Consider the following 20065-nt stretch of genomic DNA (forward strand, 5'->3'; position numbering starts at 1 on the left):
GTTCAAGGTAACATTCTTATCAATTCTTTTCCATGAAGCTAATCTTTCCTAGTTAACATTTAGTAACATCATCGATCATTTGTTAAAACTCAAGAAAAGAAGTCAAGGGACTCTCCTATCCAGACTCTCTCCAAGGGTCATAGAAAATAATGCAGGGCCCACTTTGGAGGTCTGTCACATAAGGGACCTGTTCCATTCCCAGCTCTGTCCCTTGAGTGTGTGTAATCTTGGGGATGAATCATTTGATCTCCTTGTTCCTCAGTTCTAATCCCAGCTCTGACACTTGCTGTGCATGGAATCATGGAGGTGAATCATTTGATCTCCTTGTTCCTCAGTTCTAATCCCAGCTCTGTCCCTTGCTGTGTGTGTAATCTTGGGGATGAATCATTTGATCTCCTTGTTCCTCAGTTCTAATCCCAGCTCTGTCCCTTGCTGTGTGTGTAATCTTGGGGATGAATCATTTGATCTCCTTGTTCCTCCGTTCTAATCCCAGCTCTGACACTTGCTATGTATGGAATCATGGGGGTGAATCATTTGATCTCCTTGTTCCTCAGTTCTAATCCCAGCTCTGACACTTGCTGTGCATGGAATCATGGGGGTGAATCATTTGAGCTCCTTGTTCCTCAGTTCTAATCCCAGCTCTGACACTTGCTGTGTATGGAATCATGGGGGTGAATCATTTGAGCTCCTTGTTCCTCAGTTCTAATCCCAGCTCTGACACTTGCTGTGTATGGAATCATGGGGATGAATCATTTGATCTCCTTGTTCCTCAGTTCTAATCCCAGCTCTGACACTTGCTGTGCATGGAATCATGGGGGATGAATCATTTGATCTCCTTGTTCCTCAGTTCTAATCCCAGCTCTGACATTTGCTGTGCATGGAATCATGGGGATGAATCATTTGATCTCCTTGTTCCTCAGTTCTAATCCCAGCTCTGACACTTGCTGTGTATGGAATCATGGGGGTGAATCATTTGATCTCCTTGTTCCTCAGTTCTAATCCCAGCTCTGACACTTGCTGTGCATGGAATCATGGGGGATGAATCATTTGATCTCCTTGTTCCTCCATTCTAATCCCAGCTCTGACACTTGCTGTGCATGGAATCATGGGGGATGAATCATTTGATCTCCTTGTTCCTCAGTTCTAATCCCAGCTCTGACACTTGCTGTGCGTGGAATCATGGGGGATGAATCATTTGATCTCCTTGTTCCTCAGTTCTAATCCCAGCTCTGACACTTGCTGTGCATGGAATCATGGGGGATGAATCATTTGATCTCCTTGTTCCTCAGTTCTAATCCCAGCTCTGACATTTGCTGTGCATGGAATCATGGGGGATGAATCATTTGATCTCCTTGTTCCTCAGTTCTAATCCCAGCTCTGACACTGGCTGTGCATGGAATCATGGGGGTGAATCATTTGATCTCCTTGTTCCTCAGTTCTAATCCCAGCTCTGACACTTGCTGTGCCTGGAATCATGGGGGATGAATCATTTGATCTCCTTGTTCCTCAGTTCTAATCCCAGCTCTGACACTTGCTGTGCATGGAATCATGGGGGATGAATCATTTGATCTCCTTGTTCCTCAGTTCTAATCCCAGCTCTGACACTTGCTGTGCATGGAATCATGGGGGTGAATCATTTGATCTCCTTGTTCCTCAGTTCTAATCCCAGCTCTGACACTTGCTGTGCATGGAATCATGGGGTGAATCATTTGATCTCCTTGTTCCTCAGTTCTAATCCCAGCTCTGACACTTGCTGTGCATGTAATCATGGGGGTGAATAGTTTGATCTCTCTGTGCTTCCAAGACCTTGTAAAAAATAAAGACTTGAACAGTTTTGCTGTATCTGTAAATATAAGTCCTCAGTCATAGACATGAGGAAGGGGCAGGAAATGACCATGTAAAACGTCTTTGACTTTTGCAGGTCTCCAAGTCCACAAAGGCTCTCAGCTGGATAGTCACTGCATTGGCGGAGAAGGGATTCAGGTCAAAGGATGATGCTGCCATCCTCGGTGCGTAACTGTTAGATTTTGGCTTTTCCATACACCCTCTTCCTTCCCTGCATGCCTGGCCCCCTCCTTGGTAAGCTACTGGAGTGGGTGGGAAGCTCATTTCTATGGAAGATGAGTGGATGAATGATTTGGGCCTGGAAATGATCTTTTCTATAATTAGATCAGCCATAGAAGGATGCATTAGGAGAAAAGACAAACTTAAGATAAACTAGCCAGCCCTTAGTTAGAAGCATGGATCAGGCTGGCCTGTTATTTGCGGGATAATAATACGTCAGTAATGGGAATCACATCTATTAAATCACACAACCCTGTATTAATTTATACATAAATCAATATACAAATCGTTTCTCAATTTTAATACAAAAAATATTTCACAAAATATGTTGATAATTTTATTTATTGCATTTTATCCCTTTGTAAACATAATTTTTTACACAAAAACATTCTTTGTAAAATACATATTCAAGAGCATACAGCACATGCCACTTTCACAATGAGTGGACTATTGCACATACCATAGACATGTCGATACTAAAACACCCATCACCCCCATAATCACACACACATCAACACGCCCATACCACATTCATTCCATATAAAATCTTTCCCCATAAAGTCTAAATATACATCTCAATGTTCGCAATATCCACTAAACCTCTGCTGTTATAAACACCACTCTTCCTACTAAGGTTATTCCCGCTTCCTCATTGGGCACCATTCTCCTGTCTTCTTCGTTCAACGATATTCGATTTGTATATTGATTTATGTATAAATTAATACAGGGTTATGTGATTTAATAGATGTGATTCCCATTACTGACGTATTATTATTCAAATTGATTTGGGGGATCTGATAATTCTCTCTTGGTTTCTTACCGCCAGTGCTATCTCTTCTGCTGCCTTCCTGCTGCTGTTCTTTGCCCCATCACATCTCATGGATTCTATTGGAGCTATTCCTGGCCTTCTCTCTTTTTTTCCCGACAATAATTTCTTGTGTCTGAATATCATTTACAGAATAAGGCAACCAGATTTCTAATAGGCAAATCTAGGACACTTCTTCCACATAGTGGCAATAGTGGGCAAGTAATTCATTTGCTGAATTACTAAAAGCACATTCTTTCAATTTTGAAACCACTAAACATTAGGGATGTGCATTCGTGCGTCCATTCGTTGGATTTGTTTCGCCGCTAAGCGTGTATCTAACAATTGATGAGTGGATACACAAAACAAGTGTGCGTGTATGTGAATGATAGATGTATGTGCACAACATTCGTTTTGTGCTCCTAATGTCCATTCGTTAGATATACGCTTAGCGGCGAAACAAATCCAATGGGTGCACGAATACTCATCCCTACTAAATATTCCAACCCCAATACAATGCCTCAAGGCTGGTGAGTGTGTCCTACACAAAGGGAATTAATTAGGCATCAGAAAATGTCAAATCATTCCCAGTTGTTAAGATATAATTTCAAACATGTAATCTGCTTTGAAGAACCTGAGAGGTAGAATATAAGTCACCTAAATTAATTAATTAATTAAGAATAAGTGGGAAACCTCCAAATAATGTAAATTCTGAGTGTGAGACACGACCTGGATAGAAACTTTGAAGTGGGGCCCAGGATATTTTATACCAGGGCCCGTGGAAGTGTATTAGGTGTCCTAGCTGAACCTTACATCCTTGCTGTCCTGCCTTACCCCCTTTAATGAAGATTTCTACATACAATTAAAATTATACATTTATAATAACAGATTTTACATGAAAAAAATACATTCAAAGTACAGTTTTGTGAGGTAAAAATCACTTACAACAACAAATATGTTATATTTACATGCACTGTCGTGATGCCAACCAGAAAACCTTGCAAAAAAGACACTTGAAATTCATATGGTATTAGTTTATTGTAATGCATGATAGGAGTGGACTTAGTTCTCAGAAAGTCATGAATAAACATATAAATATAGTAAACCTCCCACATCAAAACAGCACTAACTGCCAGCACTCAACAGTAACAACCCTATCTATGAAAAGCAACACTGTAAATATTACATCCGCCCCTGAAACATCAATACACATCCTATTAAGAAAACAGAACAAGCCAAACCACTATAGATCCCTACACAGAAACTACACGCTACCTCAGTCACACATGCAGACTCCCACCTACTATATCCATAGCTAGAAATCAATGGGAAATATTAGTGACTGGAAAAGCCCACTAACCTTATGATCTGTTCACTCTCTTTTAAAATCAGCCTTCAGTTTTCACCATCTCCCCACTCTGCCATCACTGTAACTTATACCCTCCCATCACTGAGGCTTCAATCCTCTCCCCTCCCAACACTGCAGCTTCCACCCATCTTCCAACCTCCCTTCACTGCGGTTTCCATCCTCCACCCATCACCTATTCTCCCATCACTTAGGATTCCAACCTCTCCCCACCCTTCCATCACTGCAGCTTCCACCCTCCACCCATCCTTCCAACACTGTAGCTTCCATCCTTCCTCCAACCTCCCTTCACAATGGCTTTCATTTCCACCTTCCCTCCACCCGCCCATCACTGTGGCTTCCATCATTCGCAGCCTCCCATCACTGAAGCTTCCAACCTTCCTCCAACCTCCCTTCACTGTGGCTTCTGGCTTCCACTTCCACGCTCCCTCTATCCTCCAATCACAGGGGCTTCCAACCTCTCCCCCCTCCCCAATCACTACAGTTTCCATCCTTCCTTCAACCTCCCTTCACTGTGGCTTCCATCCTAACTCCCATCACTTTAGCTTTAAATAGCTGTGTTTGTTAATTTAAAAAAGGCTGGTATCTACAAGATTACAGAATAAGGCCTGTGATAAAAAGACACCCACTCTCCCCACCGTTACTCTTACATAATATCTTTTCTGCATTGGATAACAAAAAATCTGCAGGAATAGAAAATGAAGTGATGTCTGAAAGGGATATAGACACCCAGTGTACCTAGAAACCCTTAAACATAATCAAAGGTCACAAAAGTAAGCTTCTTCTGCTGGGGGTTTCAGTCATCAGAGGAACCAATCTGGGTAATAATTTTGATGGGGACACAACATTTAATGCCTTCCAGGATTCTCACCTAGAGGAAATGCCAACCAGATAGTCAATGTGATTACAGAAGAAAGTAGAGACTCCAGTATCAATGTTATCATCCATCTGTGGACCAGTGACCTTCTAGACATGGCATCCTTGCAGTACAGAAAGATTTCCAAAACCTAGGGATGAAGATTAGACACTTGACAGAGACCATTGCCTTTTCAGAAGTATTACCTGTTCATGGAAAGGGGAAGAAAAGGCTCTGACATATAGAAAACTTCAATGTTTGACTCAAAGCCTAATGTAAATCAAGTGGTTTTGGATACATTTGTAATGTCCCCTTGACCGCTTACCTCGTGAGGCGTCCCTGGGTCTGGGACCAACCTGGCAGGAGCCCTCCTAGGGCAGACTCCATTGGTCTTCACTCTCTTGGCCCCTGGTGCCTCCACCTGGGGAAGAAGGTGTTAGTGGGTGGGATTTCCTTCCCTTCACCCCAGGAAAACAAATGGGACTGTGAACAAGGCTGGCAGTTTGTACACATATATACAGGTTTATTATTTATTTTATTTATTTATTTATTTAAGTTTTTTATATACCAACATTCAAGACAATAGTCCCATCATGCTGGTTCACATGAAACAGGAGTGCAAAATAAACTTAAACTTGAACAAATAGTGCGGAAAAAGCAGTTACATGTAACAAGGAAAAATAGAACTTGGAGTAAGAAGGAAAAGGAAGACCAGATAATTACATATAATAACATTGTAAGAGGTAACTAATAATGATGTTGCTGGTGATGTGTATTGATTGTTAGGAGTTAGATAGTATTGGAGTTAGGAAAGGCCTGCAAGAACAGCCAGGTCTTGAGTCTTTTCTTGAAGGTTGAGATGCTGGGTTCCATTCTAAGGTCTGGGGGGATGGAGTTCCATAGGGTTGGACCGGCTGTGGAGAAGGCCCGATCTCTTAGTGTAATGTGTCTAGTAGTTTTGGCTGGGGGTACTTGAAGTGACTATACACGCATATACATTTCTATATGACTATGAACATGGCTAATAGGATGTCAAATAACACACTTATCTACTCGTGGTTAATAGTCTCAGGACACACAACTATATACATTTCTACAATTAGCAAGAACATTTAGTATTTGGCAATTTCGGGTTGTTGGCCCCCACAGTATACCACCAAATAGAATAGAATGGACCTCTTGGGTTCCCGCTTACTCAAGTATTATTATTATCCCCCCCTTTATCCCAAGTCTCACCCATGTGAAAAGATGCAACTGGGTTGGTGGGCAGTGTTGCCCTGGGGGAGGGGGATCCACTGTATCTAAACTGTCTCCTTCCACTCCACTAAAAGGTCAATGCCAACACTGGGGTCTCCACTGACTGCCTCCCGATATGTCACTGGGCTCCCTGCCCTCCTGGGGGACCTGACTCCACCTCCTGGACTGTCACTTGGGTTCACATCCTCCTGGTGGACCTGGCTGCACCTCACAGTCTGCCACTGGGGTCCACATCCTCCTGGGGGACCTGACCACCTCCTGGTCTGCCACTGGGATCTCTGTCATCATGGGGGACCCGACTCCACCTCTCAGTCTGCCACTGGGGTCCACACCCTCCTGGAGACATGATTTCACCTCCCAGATTGCTGCTGGGATCCCCTTACTCAAGGGGGACCACTCCACCTCTGGATCTTGTGCTGGGATCCAAGCCCTCCTGGTGGACCTGAATCTGACTCCCGGACTGCCGCTGGGGTCTACTTGCTCAAGGGGGAATGCTGGATCTCCAGATCTGCAGCTGGGGTCCCCTCACTCAAGGGGGGACCACTCCACCTCCAGGCCTGCTGCTGTCCTTCAGTTCTCCTTCCTCAGTAGGAAGGTCTTCTCTGGCTTCAAGGCTCATGGCTGTTTTAGCGTTCACTGGTTCTGGCCCTCTGTAGTGTCAGCATTCAGTATTTTAGCTCCACTAAGCTCATGGCCAGTTATTCGCTGTTACCAGCCTGGATAAATCACCTTCTCTCAGCATAGCTTTTCCTTTCTCTGTTGTCTGACTCTATATGGGTCATCTCTCAGCCAAAAGGCCAAGACCCAGCAGGACCACATAAAGAGACCATATGCACGCCCCTCTATCCTGCCTGGCCATCTGCTGTTGTCTGGGGACTTCATACCTACATGTCTGAATATTCTTGTTAGTCAGGGTGAAAATCTATTTGCTTTCTAGGACTGTTTTCCAGTCCATTTCTCTCATAAATCCCTTCCCCAGTCATAGTTCTGTAATTTAGGCGTTTGAATCCTTTTTATTTTTTTGTGCTATTTCCTACAAAATTACCAGTAGAAATCCAGGGGGCTGTGACATGCAAATCCCCTACCTGAATCTGTGACTCATCTATTCAATGGTCAGTTAAGCACCTTTACAATAAGGGGTATTTTGGGTTTCCTGGGTTGGAAGCTCAAGTTACATAGCTGCATTGCTCTCTTTTTTTTTCTCTGCTGCAAGTCACTTAAATGAGAGCATGCTCTAACCTCTGTCTCTTGTGAGGGGGGTTTCACATTGGTGGATGGGGCCATGTATGGAACAGTAAAAAGTTATATTGTAAGGATGGTCTACATTTGTCCTTGGCTGGAAAGAGCATGCTAAGTGAGAAATTCAGAGCATATACTATGAGACATTTAAAATAGAAGGCAGGGGTGGCAGGAGTTGGCCAATGAAATTGCCATGTCACCCCCAAGCAAGATAGAAATTGGGAGAAGAAAGGAACAAAGTAAATCAGCTCAAAATAGCAGAAAAGATGACTAAGAAGAGCAGCATTCCTAGCGAGAAGAGCTGGAAAGCTATGACCACAAATGCTCATAATCTAGACAATAAAATCCCAGACCTGCAGGCTGTAATGGTGGATGCAGACTTGGACATTGTTGCTGTTACAGAGTCATGGTGCACTGAGTCTCATGAGTGGGATATGGCCATAACAGGCTATAACTTGTTAAGGAAGGGCAGAGAGGACAGAAAGGGGGGAGGAGTAGCTCTTTATGTCAAAAACAATATCCAGCAACTGAAATGCAAGGAATATGGGGTAGAGAAGAAGTATTATGGGCCATCCTAAAAAAAAAAGACAATGGTGCATCCATTTAAATGGGAGTGGTTTACAGGCCTATGACTCAAACAGAAGAACTGGACAGAAATCTTGTTGAAGACATCCAAAAGGTGGGAAAGAAGGAAGCAATGTTGATTGTTGGAGATTTTAATCTGCTGGACGTAGACTAGAGAATTCCTTCTATAGAATCTACCAGAAGAAGAGATTGTTATTGATCTGATGCCTGATGGGAGGAGCAATCAGACAGGAGTTATTATTTGTTGCAAGGAATTAGCAATCTGTTCTTATATAGGAGAGTTGTGGGTGGGTCCTTGGACCAGTGGCAGATGACCTCGCCCCCGAGGAATGATCCCGAGAGGGACCACTGGTCAGGCTCAGAGTTAGGAGACAGACACACACTAGTTCTTTTATTAGACAGTATACTGAACCACCAGAGGTGGCAGTAGTGAGCTGGTAAGCCCGTCTGGGCTGTAGTCCCTCAGATACTGGAACAGGGATCTCTGGAGGCTGAGCTGTAGAGAGACTGAGATAAAGTGAGTAGGCAGGATATGCATATGGTAACACTCACACAATGTCCCAATGAAGCCCAGAGCTGGAATGTATAGGCCCTCGAGGAGCAAGTACCTGGTTCCAGGGAAAGCTCAGAGAGAACGATGGTAACTCGCTGATGTAGGTGATTATAGTTGGTAGTGATGACTTCCAGGCAGAAGAGTATACGGAGCAAGTCTGGGAACAAGGACCCTCGAGGAGCGAGTACCGGTTCCAGACTGTCACCTGAAAAACAAAGGAGAGAGCGAGGCCCCCGAGGAGCGGGTGCCTCTGGTAAGTCCGAGGAGGCAGAGTAGCTTGGAAGTAGGAGCGAGTTTGATGACATTCCTTGCTAACTCGATGTGTTAGCAAATACTGAGACCTTAAATATCTGTCGCGGGCGACGTCATCTTCGGGGGACGCCCCCAAGGTTCGCGCCATCGCCAGTACTTCAGTCGGGGCCGCGCCCCTAGACCTCCAGGAACATGGCGGATAGCAGCGTCGAGCCGATCCGGGGACACCAGAAGGACCTCGGCAGAAGGACGCCATGGCAGCCAATCTTCCCGCAGACGAAGAGGGAGGCGCCAAAGAGGTAAGGAGGGCGGAGAGAGGGTGTCGGGCACCGACGACACAACAGAGACATAATGGATGCCCTTCAAGGGGCTCTGTTCAAACAAATGGTAATGGAACCCACAATGGAGGGAGTTATACTCGAACTAGTGTGCACTAACAGGGATAATGTCTCTAATGTCCGGGTGGGTGCTCATCTAAGCACCCGTGATCATCAAACAGTATGGTTTGATATTGCAAATAAGATACAAATAGGTCACACAAAGACCTGAGTTTTGAATTTTAAAAATACAGACTTTGTCGAAATGGGGACTAGCTAGAGGTAGAACTAGAAGACTGGGAGAGAGGGAACAGTGGGCCAAACTAAAAGGAGCAATTACAAATGCAACAAATCTATATGTTAGAAAAGTAAATAAAAGTAAAAGAAATAAGAACCGATCTGGTTCTCAAAGGATGGGGCTGATAAAATAAAGGCAAGAAAGCAGTGTTTAAGAAGTATAAAGGATCCCCAAAAAGAGGAATAGAGGGAAGAATATCTGGTGAAACTGAGGGAGACAAAGAAAGAAATCAAGAAAGCAAAAAGTCAGGTGGAAGAAAGGATTGTCAAAGAGGAAGACCCTGGAGAAGGACCATTGTTGTTGACAAGACTGTGGATGGGGATGGAGTAGATGTAACTCCATTTACAGAAGAGAATGTATGGGAAGAGCTAGGAAAACTGAAAGTGGACAAGGCCATGGGGCCAGATGAGGTACATCTCAGGATACTGGGGGAGATCAGAGATGTGCTGGCGAGTCTGTTGAAGGGCCTGTTCAATAGATCTCTGGTAACCTGAGTGGTGCCACAATATTGGAGAAGAGCGGTGGTGGTCCCGCTTAACAAGAGTGGGAGCAGAGAGGAGGCCAGAAACTAAAGGCCAGATAGCATCAACTCGGTGGTGGGAAAATTAATGGAGACTCTGCTGAAGGAAAGTATAGTGAACTATCTACGATCCAGTGGGTTGATCAACCTGAGGCAGCATGTATTCACCAGGAGAAGGTCCTGTCAGAAAAATCTGATTGATTTTTTTGGATTGGGTGACTAGAGAATTGGATTAGAGAAGAATGCTGGATGTGATTTACTTGGATTTTAGTAAAGCTTTTGATACAGTTCCACATAGACTCGTGAACAAAATGAGAAGATTGGGAGTGGGTGCCAACTGGTTGTCTGACAGGAGACAGCGTTTAATGGTAAATGGAACCTATTCTGAAGAAAGAATGGTGTTAAGTGGAGTGCCACAGGGATCAGTTTTGGGATTGGTTCTGTTCAATATCTTTGTGAGTGACCTGGTGGAAGGGATGGAAGGTAATGTTTGTCTATTTGTGGATGATACTAAGATCTGCAACAGAGTGGACACGTCTGAAGGAGTAGAGAGAATGAAAAGAGATTTAAGAAAACTTGAAGAGTGGTTGAAGATTTGGCAGCTGGGATTCAATGCCAAGAAGTGCATCTGGGGAGCAGCAATCTGAGAGCTTTATGTGATGGGCAGTGAAAGACTAATGTGCACGGACTGGGAGAGGGACCTTGGTGTGATAGTGTTTGGCGATCTGAAGATGGCGAAGCAGTATAACTAGGCGATATCTAAAGCCAGAAGAATTCTGGGCTGCATAGAGAGAGGAATAACCAGGAAGAAAAAAGAGGTGATGATGCCCTTGTACTGGTGCCCATATCTCAAAAAGGATAAAGACAGGATAGAGGTGGTCCAAAGAAGAGCAACCAAATTGGTGAGGGGTCAGCATTGGAAGACATATGAGGAGAGGCTGAAGGATCTAAATATGTACACCCTGGAAGAGAGGAGGTTCAGGGGAGATAGGATACAGAGCTTCAGATACCCTGGAAGGTTTTAATGAGGCACAATTGTCAAATCTTTTCCATGGAAAGAAATCACTAGAACTGGGGAACATGAAATGACACTCCAGGAAGGACGACTCAGAACCAATGTTAGAAAATATTTCTTCCCGGAGAGGGTGGTCGATGCCTGGAATGCCCTTCTGGAGGAAGTGGTGAAGACAAAAACTGTGAAAGAATACAAAGGGGCATGGGATAAACACTGTGGATCCCTGAAGGCTAGAGGATGGGAATGAAGAAAAGAGCGCATGGGGGTAAGTTGCTGGTTTGGCAGTTGTTACCCTTAACCAATAAGCCTTGATACTGTTGATGCAGCTCTATCATTGCTCTCTGCTTCTACGGCAGTGAGAAAAGGGGGAATTAGATTCAGACAGGAACCAATGAGGTCCCTGACTTCTACAGTTTGGGGAACAAATAAAGATGGGGTTGACTTGCTGAGGCGGCTTTTACTACCCTTAATCATTAAGCCTGATATTTTTGATGTGGCTCCAACATTGCTCTCTGCTTCCACAGCAGGGATTAGGGAAAATTGGATTTGGACAGCATCCAATGCCCTGACTTTTACAGTCTTGGAAACTGATAAGCACGAGGGTAACGTGCACAGTGCAGCAGATACTGGTATAAGCTTGCTGGGCAGACTGGGTGGATCATTTGGTCCTTTTCTTCCGACATTTCTCTGTTTCTATGTAAGCAGAACTCAGCAAAGCCTTGGAAGGAAGTCCCGCAGGACTAGGAGATAACCTCAAGGACACCAGATGCCCATATCATGTCAATGCCCGCAACCTCCAGTATCCGGACTCCAGTATCATTCGCTTCCCAGTGCCCGATGAAAAGGTGCCATGGATGGTAAGTCCCTTCCCATGCAGCAGCTTTATGTCTCTTCAGTGCTTCTGTGTCTATGCTATAGAGGGAGGAAGCCTTCCCTACCATTGGCCCCGTTGTCTGGAGTCTGCCAGCTCGTACGTTTCCATCCTTAGGATGGGGCCCAGCCATGCTGGAGAATAACACCTCTGAAAATAAATGCATGAACTTCAAGAGAGCAAACCACAATTGCTGTGAGCGTGATTCTGTGTCCAGCAGCCCTCAGCCAGAACCCAGACTGGCCTGACTTTCAAACAGGCAGATTAACAGTAAAATACGCAGGAGAGCCGGCGCTCCGTGTCGCGTGCCTCTTCTCCTGACCTGCACCCAGGCACATCTCCTGTATTTAAATGAGGTGTTGCACTAATAAGGAGGCGCTAGGGACAATAGCGCATCCCCAGCGCCTGCTTATTAGCGTAGAGGTGGCTGTCAGCGGGTCCGACAGCCGATGCTCTATTTTATCGGTGTCAGTTTTCGAACCCGCTGACGGCTGTGGATTAGGGAAACGGACGCTGGTAAAACTGAGCATCTGTTTTGCTAACCTGCTGACTGCCAGATTTTTTTGAACTTTTTTTTAAATTTTCGGTGCATCAAACTTAATATCACTAGGATATTAAGTCGGAGGGTGTACAGAAAAGCAGTGTTTTATTTTCTGCCTTTCTGTACACTGTACCGGGTTGCTCAGAATTTAACTTTTACTTTCAGTATCCCAGGGACTAACTAATAGCCTCATTAACGTGCATTTGCATGGGATGAGCGGTATTAGTTTTTTTTGGGGGTGGCCCTTACTGTATAAGGGGTAATAGACGCGCAACCAATTGCAGGTTAAAGGTTGCGCTCGGCCTGATAGGGATTTAGGAGGTCCTTAGTTGGCAGGATCACCAGGCTGAGCAGATAAATTTGGCCTCCTAACTTCCACTATGCATTTATATTTGGCTGCAGGAATTCTGGGCTGGGGATAGTGTGGGGGAGAGGGGCAGCGAGCTCTGATTTAGCTTGGCTGACCGGATGGAGGAGCTGCAATAGAAATGGTATGTGTGGCCGGCCAGTCCTCACCATCCCCTCCCCCCGCCTCCTTCCAAACCACCATCATACAAAAGAAGTGCCCAAAAGCCTCGACCCCACCTCCCCCGCTTACAAAGTTTTCTTGGTGTTGCTGTGGTTGAGTTTGTTTTATATCGTTATGTTATGGTATGGATGGATGGATGATGGATGGATGGAATGGATGATGGATGGATGGATGATGGATGGATGGATGGAATGGATGATGGATGGATGATGGGTGGATGGATCGAATGGATGATGGATGGATGGATGATGGATGGATGGAATGGATGATGGATGGATGGATGGAATGGATGATGGATGGATGGAATGGATGATGGATGGATGGATGGAATGGATGATGGATGGATGGAATGGATGATGAAATGGATGATGGATGGATGAATGGATGATGGATGGATGGATGATGGATGGAATGGATGGATGGATGGATGATGGATGGAATGGATGATGGATGGAATGGATGATGGCTGGAATGGATGATGGATGGATGGATGATGGATGGATGGAATGGATGATGGATGGATGATGGATAGATGGATTGATGATGGATGGATGGAATGGATGATGGATGGAATGGATGATGGAATGGATGGAATGGATGGATGGAATGGATGGATGGAATGGATGATGGATGGAATGGATGATGGATGGATGATGGATGGATGGATGATGGATGGAATGGATGATGGATGGATGGATGATGGATGGATGGTATGGTGGGTATGGTATCCGCTTGGAGCTTTCTTACTGAGAGCAAAAGTTTCAATAAATGTCAGACAGCCCAATCCATCCTCCCTCCAGTCTGAAAAACACTGCCCCCTTACCAACCTAACAGACCCCCATAAAGGTCTCCGTTAGCTGAGCCGGCTGGAGAGGTCCCTCTTACCCAGCAGCCCAGGGTGCATGAGATGAAGCTGTCCCTGCAGGGACTCGGGGCTTCAGAAGGAAAGGACGGCACGTTTTTATGTTGTCTGTTAGGAGGGAGGGCTGCAGGGCATTTTCAGGGGGCACTAGCTGGCCGGCTGAGGCCAGTCCGGATGGTGCAGCTGTAAATCAGCAGAGCCTAAATGAAGCTTGAGCCAGCCTGGGACTCCGCAGCGATGCCTGTGTTACTTCTTCACTTCTGCTGCTTTCCCTGTACAGGTGGAGTTTGAGGTTTATAATCCTCCCTTCTACATCGCTGAGCGAGCGGATCGAGGTTCAGCCGGGCCTCTCCATGAGTAAGAATATAACGGATCGTGCAAGCTCCTCTCGCTTTCCTGCTTCTCTGCTGCAGACCTCGCTCTGTCTCCCCTTCAGTTCCCCACAGGAAAGAAAAACCTCTGCCTCTCCCGGGCTTTATCCCTCAGGCCCCACAGCTGAGGATTCAATTAGAAACAAAGAAACATGACGGCAGGAAAAGTCCGCATGGCCCCTCCAGTCTGCCCATCCATCCAATTAATCTAGCACTATAATTCCCATCACTTCCTTAGAGATCCCCTGCATTTATCCCCAGATATTGTCCTTGTCTCTATCACTTCCACTGGGAGGCTGTTCCATGCATCCACCACCCTCTCTGTAAAGAAATATTTCCTCAGATTACTCCTGAGTCTGCCCCCTTTCACCCTCATCTCATGACCTCTCGTTCTAGAGTCTCCTTTCACTGAAAAATGCTCCCCGCCTCTGCATGGAAACCTTTCAGATATCTGAATGTCTCTTATCATATCTCCCCTATCTCTCCTTTCCTCTAGGGTCTTCATGTTTAGATCTTTAAGTCTCTCCCCGTGTGCCATAGAATGAAGACCACTGCCCATGTCAGCAGCCCCCTCTGGAGCGACTCCATCCTGTTTATATCCTTTTGATGGTGGGGTCTCCAGAATTGTACTCAGTATCCCATGTGAGGTCTCACCAGGGCCCTGTACAGGGGCAGTGTCACCTCCCTTTTTCTGCTGACCAATCCTCTCCCTGTGCAGCCAAGCAGCTTTCTGGCTTTTATTATCATTTTATCCACCTGTTTGGCCACCTTAAGATCATCAGATAGAGTTATCCCCAGATCCTGCTCTCCCTCTGTGCTTAGAATAATTTCACCTCCAAATACTGTACCCTTCCCTTGTATTCTGCATCCTGAATGCATTTCTCTGCATTACTTAGCATTAAATCTCAGCTGGCAGACCTTAGACCATTCCTCGAGCTTCACCAGAGTAAAACATGAGGGGCCTGCATTTGCTGTGTTTTAATATCGGCTTGTGAGTGAGTGCACACTCAACGTTTCCAAATGTATGTAAGCCAGAGGCACGGCTATCACACCTCTATATTTTTGAAAGTTAAGAGGGCAATTGTGAAAGCCATTTTCGGTGCATAAAATACCTTTTACACACATTAGTCAGCTTTTTTGAAAATTGCCCATCCTCAGTGAGAGAATGGAAAAGGTAGCGGCTGTGCTATACAGCACATGAGGTGTTACCCGTACTGTCAGGAGCTGTTCCCGTGGGGGTGTTTAGGGTGGAGCAGGAAACTGAAACGTACAGCTTATATTTTAATTCAACACATAGTTATTTCTCTTTAAAACTGGGTATGCACGTAATGCAGGCACTGACACCACGGCTACTCTGTACATACAGACAGGCAGGCACTTTTGCTTAGATTATTGGTGGAAACTCTGCAGATAAAAAGCACCGACGGCATGTGCATGCTCTATAAGGAAGGCAGTTTAATTATTACCCCCTAAATGTACCTGTGTCATTTTCATCCACCCCTCTGCTTTGCCCGCTGCAAGATCTTTCTCTGGCTAAAAATCCAGACACGGCAGACTGAGATGGGCTAGCGCCGTGTTTACTTCCTGGGTTGAATGACACGTTTCAGGTTCCCTGTACGTACCAGGATCAGTCCAGACTGCTGGGTTATGCCTCCCTTCCAGCAGAGGGAGTCAGAGAGAGAAACTGAAAGGCACCCCCCATATAACCTGGTGTGCCACCTGCGATCCCTCAGTATTTCTCTGACTCCAGCAGATTGAGAGAGCATAACCTGTGGTCCTGATCTTGGTTTTCTTTGGGGCTGTGCCCCATCAGGGTTGAAAAAAAACCAAAAAAACTAATAATACATGGGCTGTATGATACAGCTCCAGCACTGGTGACTGAATCATTTAAAAAAAAAAAAAAGGAAGATAATAAATGACCTGGTTTTTGGCATCTGGGCCCGCGCCTGCCTGTTCTCCCGGGCCTCCGGAGGGGCTGGAGTCCTCCACCCGGCTGCTCTCCATGCCTCGGGGCATGGCTTGTAAATCTTGTGGAGAGCCGGGGATCCGGCTCTCCCGTGAAGGCCTCTGCTCCCGGTGCCTTCCCGGGGGCGAGGGGCCTTCACAACAAGGCGTTTCGGTGGCCGAGGGGGGCAGTTTTTTCGCGGCGCCGGCAGCCGCGTGGTGACCGCGTGGCAGGGGGGCCAGGGGCCTAGCTCGCTCCCAATTGGCACGGGAGCGGCGGCCATTTTGCCTGCCTTCAGCGGGCAGGAGGGTGCATCAGAAGAAGGGGAGGATCTTCCTCCTCCACTTTCCCCGCCTCACAGACCCCCGCGGTTCGCCAGCAGCACCTGCCTCCCCGGCACCCAGAGCTTCGGGGGGGGCCCTTAAAGCGGCGGCAACCATTTTCTTCGAAGATTACTTTATTACTTCATCAGGCTTACTTAGAAGCAGAATCGGAGTGGGATGATAAATCTCCCACTCCAGTTAAAGCCCCGAGGGCCTCGGGCGGGAAGTTACTGCACAGTTTGCCTGATCCTGCGGACCCGATGGATCCCTGTTGTCCTGATCCAGCGGATCCGGGGGATCCGGGTCATCAGGATCCTTTCGCCCTGGATGATAAGGGCGATTCCGCATCCAAGTGGAAGGCGATGATCCGCATGTCCTCCGGCTATTCCACAGGGAGGAGCTTAACCCTCTCATTATGCACGTGCTGCAGGAGCTGGAGCTCCCCGTGTCTCAAGACCCATCGGAAGTGTCTACGGGGGATGCTGCGTTGGCGGGGCTGCGCGATCCACCGCAGACCTTTCCCTTTCATCCGAAACTTTCGCAGATTGTTTCCCGGGAGTGGGAAACCCCGGAAGCCTCCTTAAGGGTCACTAGAGCAATGGAAAAGTTAAACCCACTCCCTGGTGAGACACTGGAACTTCTGAAGCTCCCTAAGGTAGATTCCTTGGTCACAGCCATAGCCAAGCACACTACCATCCCGGTGATGGGGAGGAAAGGCCCTTAAGGACTTGCAGGATAGGAAGTTGGAAGCATTGCTTAAGCGAATATTTGAAGTATCCGCTCTGGGAATCCGAGCGGCTGTATGTAGTAGCCTTATGCAACGAGCCTTGCTCCGCTGGGTTCAGCAAATGTTGACATCGCAGGACCTTCCTACGGGGGAGGCTGAACAGGCGGCTCGTATGGAATCGGCTGTCGCCTATACGGCGGATGCCCTATATAATCTCCTGCGGACCTCGGCTCGCACCATTTCTTCGGCAGTCTCGGCTCGCCGACTGCTGTGGCTCCGGAACTGGTCCGCCGATTCCTCTTCTAAAACTCAGCTCGGTTCCTTTCCCTTTTGGGGTAAGTTGCTGTTTGGTGATGAGCTGGAGCAGCTTATTAAAGCTTTGGGGGACAACAAGGTGTACAAGCTCCCTGAGGACAGGCCTCGGGCGGCCCGGTCCGCCAGTAGCTACAGGGGCCGTTTCCGGGGTCAGCGACATTTTCGCTCCGCTAGGGGGGCATCGGGCTATGCTCCCCGGCAATCGGCTTCCAGAGCTCAGTCTTGGTCAGCTTCCTTTCGAGGCAGGTGGCCTCCGTGAGCCGGGACCCACGCCTTTGCCAACAACAGCAAGCCTACACAATGAAGTAACGCCGACCCATTCCTCCATCCCGTACATCGGGGGTCGGCTGTCTCATTTTTATGAGGAATGGGTCAAAATTACATCTGATCAGTGGGTCCTAGATATTTAAATCACGGCTACGCTTTGGATTTTGCTTGTCCCCTCTGGGATTTTTTCCTGATGTCCCCTTGCGGGCCTCTGCACAAGCAACAAGTGCTGCTTCAGACCCTGGAGCGGTTGAGGGCTCTGGGGGCCATTGCACTGGTTCCTCCGTCAGAGCATCGGACCGGTCGATACTCCATTTACTTCGTGGTTCCCAAGAAGGATGGGACCTTCCACCCGATTTTGGATCTCAAGCAGGTCAAAGCATTGAGGGTACCTCATTTTCGGATGGAGACGTTGCGGTCCGTCATTGCCGCGGTCCACAAGGGCGAGTTTTTGGCTTCTTTGGATCTGACGGAGGCGTATCTTCACATAGGGATACAGAGGCGGCATCAGCGTTTCCTCAGATTCATGATTCTGGGGCAACATTTTCAGTTTCACGCCCTACCTTTTTGGTCTAGCAACGGCTCCTCGCGTGTTCACCAAGGTGTTGGTGGTGGTAGCAGCGAGCTTACGTCAGGAAGGAATCCTGGTACATCCCTACCTGGACGATTGGCTTATTCGTGCGAAATTGGAACGTTCGGTGGTGAGTAGGCTACAGTCTCTGGGCTGGGTTGTCAATTTTGCCAAGAGCCAGCTCATCCCGACCCAGGTATTGGAGTTCCTTGGGGCTCGCTTCGATACGTTGGCAGGCAGGGTCTCCCTACCCCTCGATCGCATGGGCAGATTGATGTCGCAAGTATGCCGCTTACTCTCTCTTCCCTCCCCGGTGGTGTGGGACTATTTGCAGGTTCTTGAATATATGGCATCTACCCTGGATCTAGTCCCTTGGGCCTTCGCTCATTTACGACCATTGCAAAGGGCACTGCTCTCGCGTGGGGATCCCAGGTCGGAGGAGTACCAGATCCCCTTACCACTTCTCGAACCGGCCAGGTCCAGCCTCGACTGGTGGCTGAATCCGGACCACCTGTTGAAGGGAGTTTGTCTCGCGAGTCCTCCATGGACAGTGGTCATGACCGATGCCAGCCTGTCCGGTTGGGGTGCAGTGTGCCAGTCAAGGTCGGCCCAAGGTTTTTGGACTCCAATCCAAGCACAGTGGTCCATCAACAGATTGGAGACCAGGGCGGTTCGTCTAGCTCTACGACACTTCTTGCCAATGTTGTGCAATCAGGCGGTACGGGTTCTGTCCGACAATGCCACCGCGGTGGCCTACATAAACAGGCAAGGAGGCACCAGAAGTCGTCCCATGGCGGTCGAGGCCGACCGGCTGATGAGATGGGCGGAGCGCCACCTTGATCGGATTGCGGCGTCTCACATCGCCGGCGTAGACAACGTACAGATGGACTTCCTCAGCCGGCAGCACTTGGATCCCGGAGAATGGGAACTGTCGGAAGAAGTGATGGGCATGATATTGAGACGGTGGGGGACCCCCCACCTGGACCTGATGGCGACTCATCAGAATGCCAAGGCGGCTCGCTTCTTCAGTCGCGGCGAGACTACGGATCTGAAGGGGTGGATGCTCTGGTTCTCCCTTGGCCTCCACACATTCTTCTTTATGTGTTTCCTCCATGGCCTCTGATAGGAAAGGTACTACGTCGCATAGAAGCTCACCGGGGTCCAGTGGTCCTGGTGGCGCCCGAGTGGGCATGGAGGCCATAGTTCGCCGACCTGGTCAACCTAGCAGTGGACAGCCCACTGTGCTTCAGTCACCTGCCCAACCTCCTACATCAGGGTCCAGTATTTTTCGAACAGGCAGATCGCTTTTGTCTAGCGGCCTGGCTTATGAAAGGAGGAGGTTAAGGCGCAAAGGTTATTCGCATGCAGTCGTCTCTACCCTTCTGCGAGCCCGGAAGACTTCCACATCACTTAACTATGTCCGAGTTTGGAAAGTTTTTGATGCCTGGTGCCAGGGGTGCAATTTGTCCCCTCGATGGACCACTATTGTCCACCTACTGTCTTTTTTGCAAGCCGGATTGCACAAGGGGTTGTCCTACAGCTCGCTTCATGTCCAGGTCTCGGCCTTGGCCAGTCTCCGTGGCAAAATTGAGGGAATTTCCGTTGCGGCTCACCCG

The 20065-nt window shown here is 47.5% G+C and overlaps 1 protein-coding gene across 1 annotated transcript in view; it reads left to right on the top strand.

Moving 5' to 3' along the window:
• The window catches only part of LOC115091562 (transient receptor potential cation channel subfamily M member 2-like), a 246883-nt gene that overhangs the window by 204909 nt on the left and 21909 nt on the right, over positions 1-20065 (top strand). Inside the window, exons 23-25 of the mRNA XM_029601742.1 lie at positions 1922-2009; positions 11833-11984; positions 14211-14287. Coding sequence (XP_029457602.1) covers positions 1922-2009; positions 11833-11984; positions 14211-14287 — 317 coding nt within the window. The remainder of the gene's footprint in view (positions 1-1921; positions 2010-11832; positions 11985-14210; positions 14288-20065) is intronic.

The sequence above is a fragment of the Rhinatrema bivittatum genome, chromosome 5, assembly GCF_901001135.1.
Source record: "Rhinatrema bivittatum chromosome 5, aRhiBiv1.1, whole genome shotgun sequence".
In the NCBI taxonomy this organism is placed as follows: Eukaryota; Metazoa; Chordata; class Amphibia; order Gymnophiona; family Rhinatrematidae; genus Rhinatrema; species Rhinatrema bivittatum.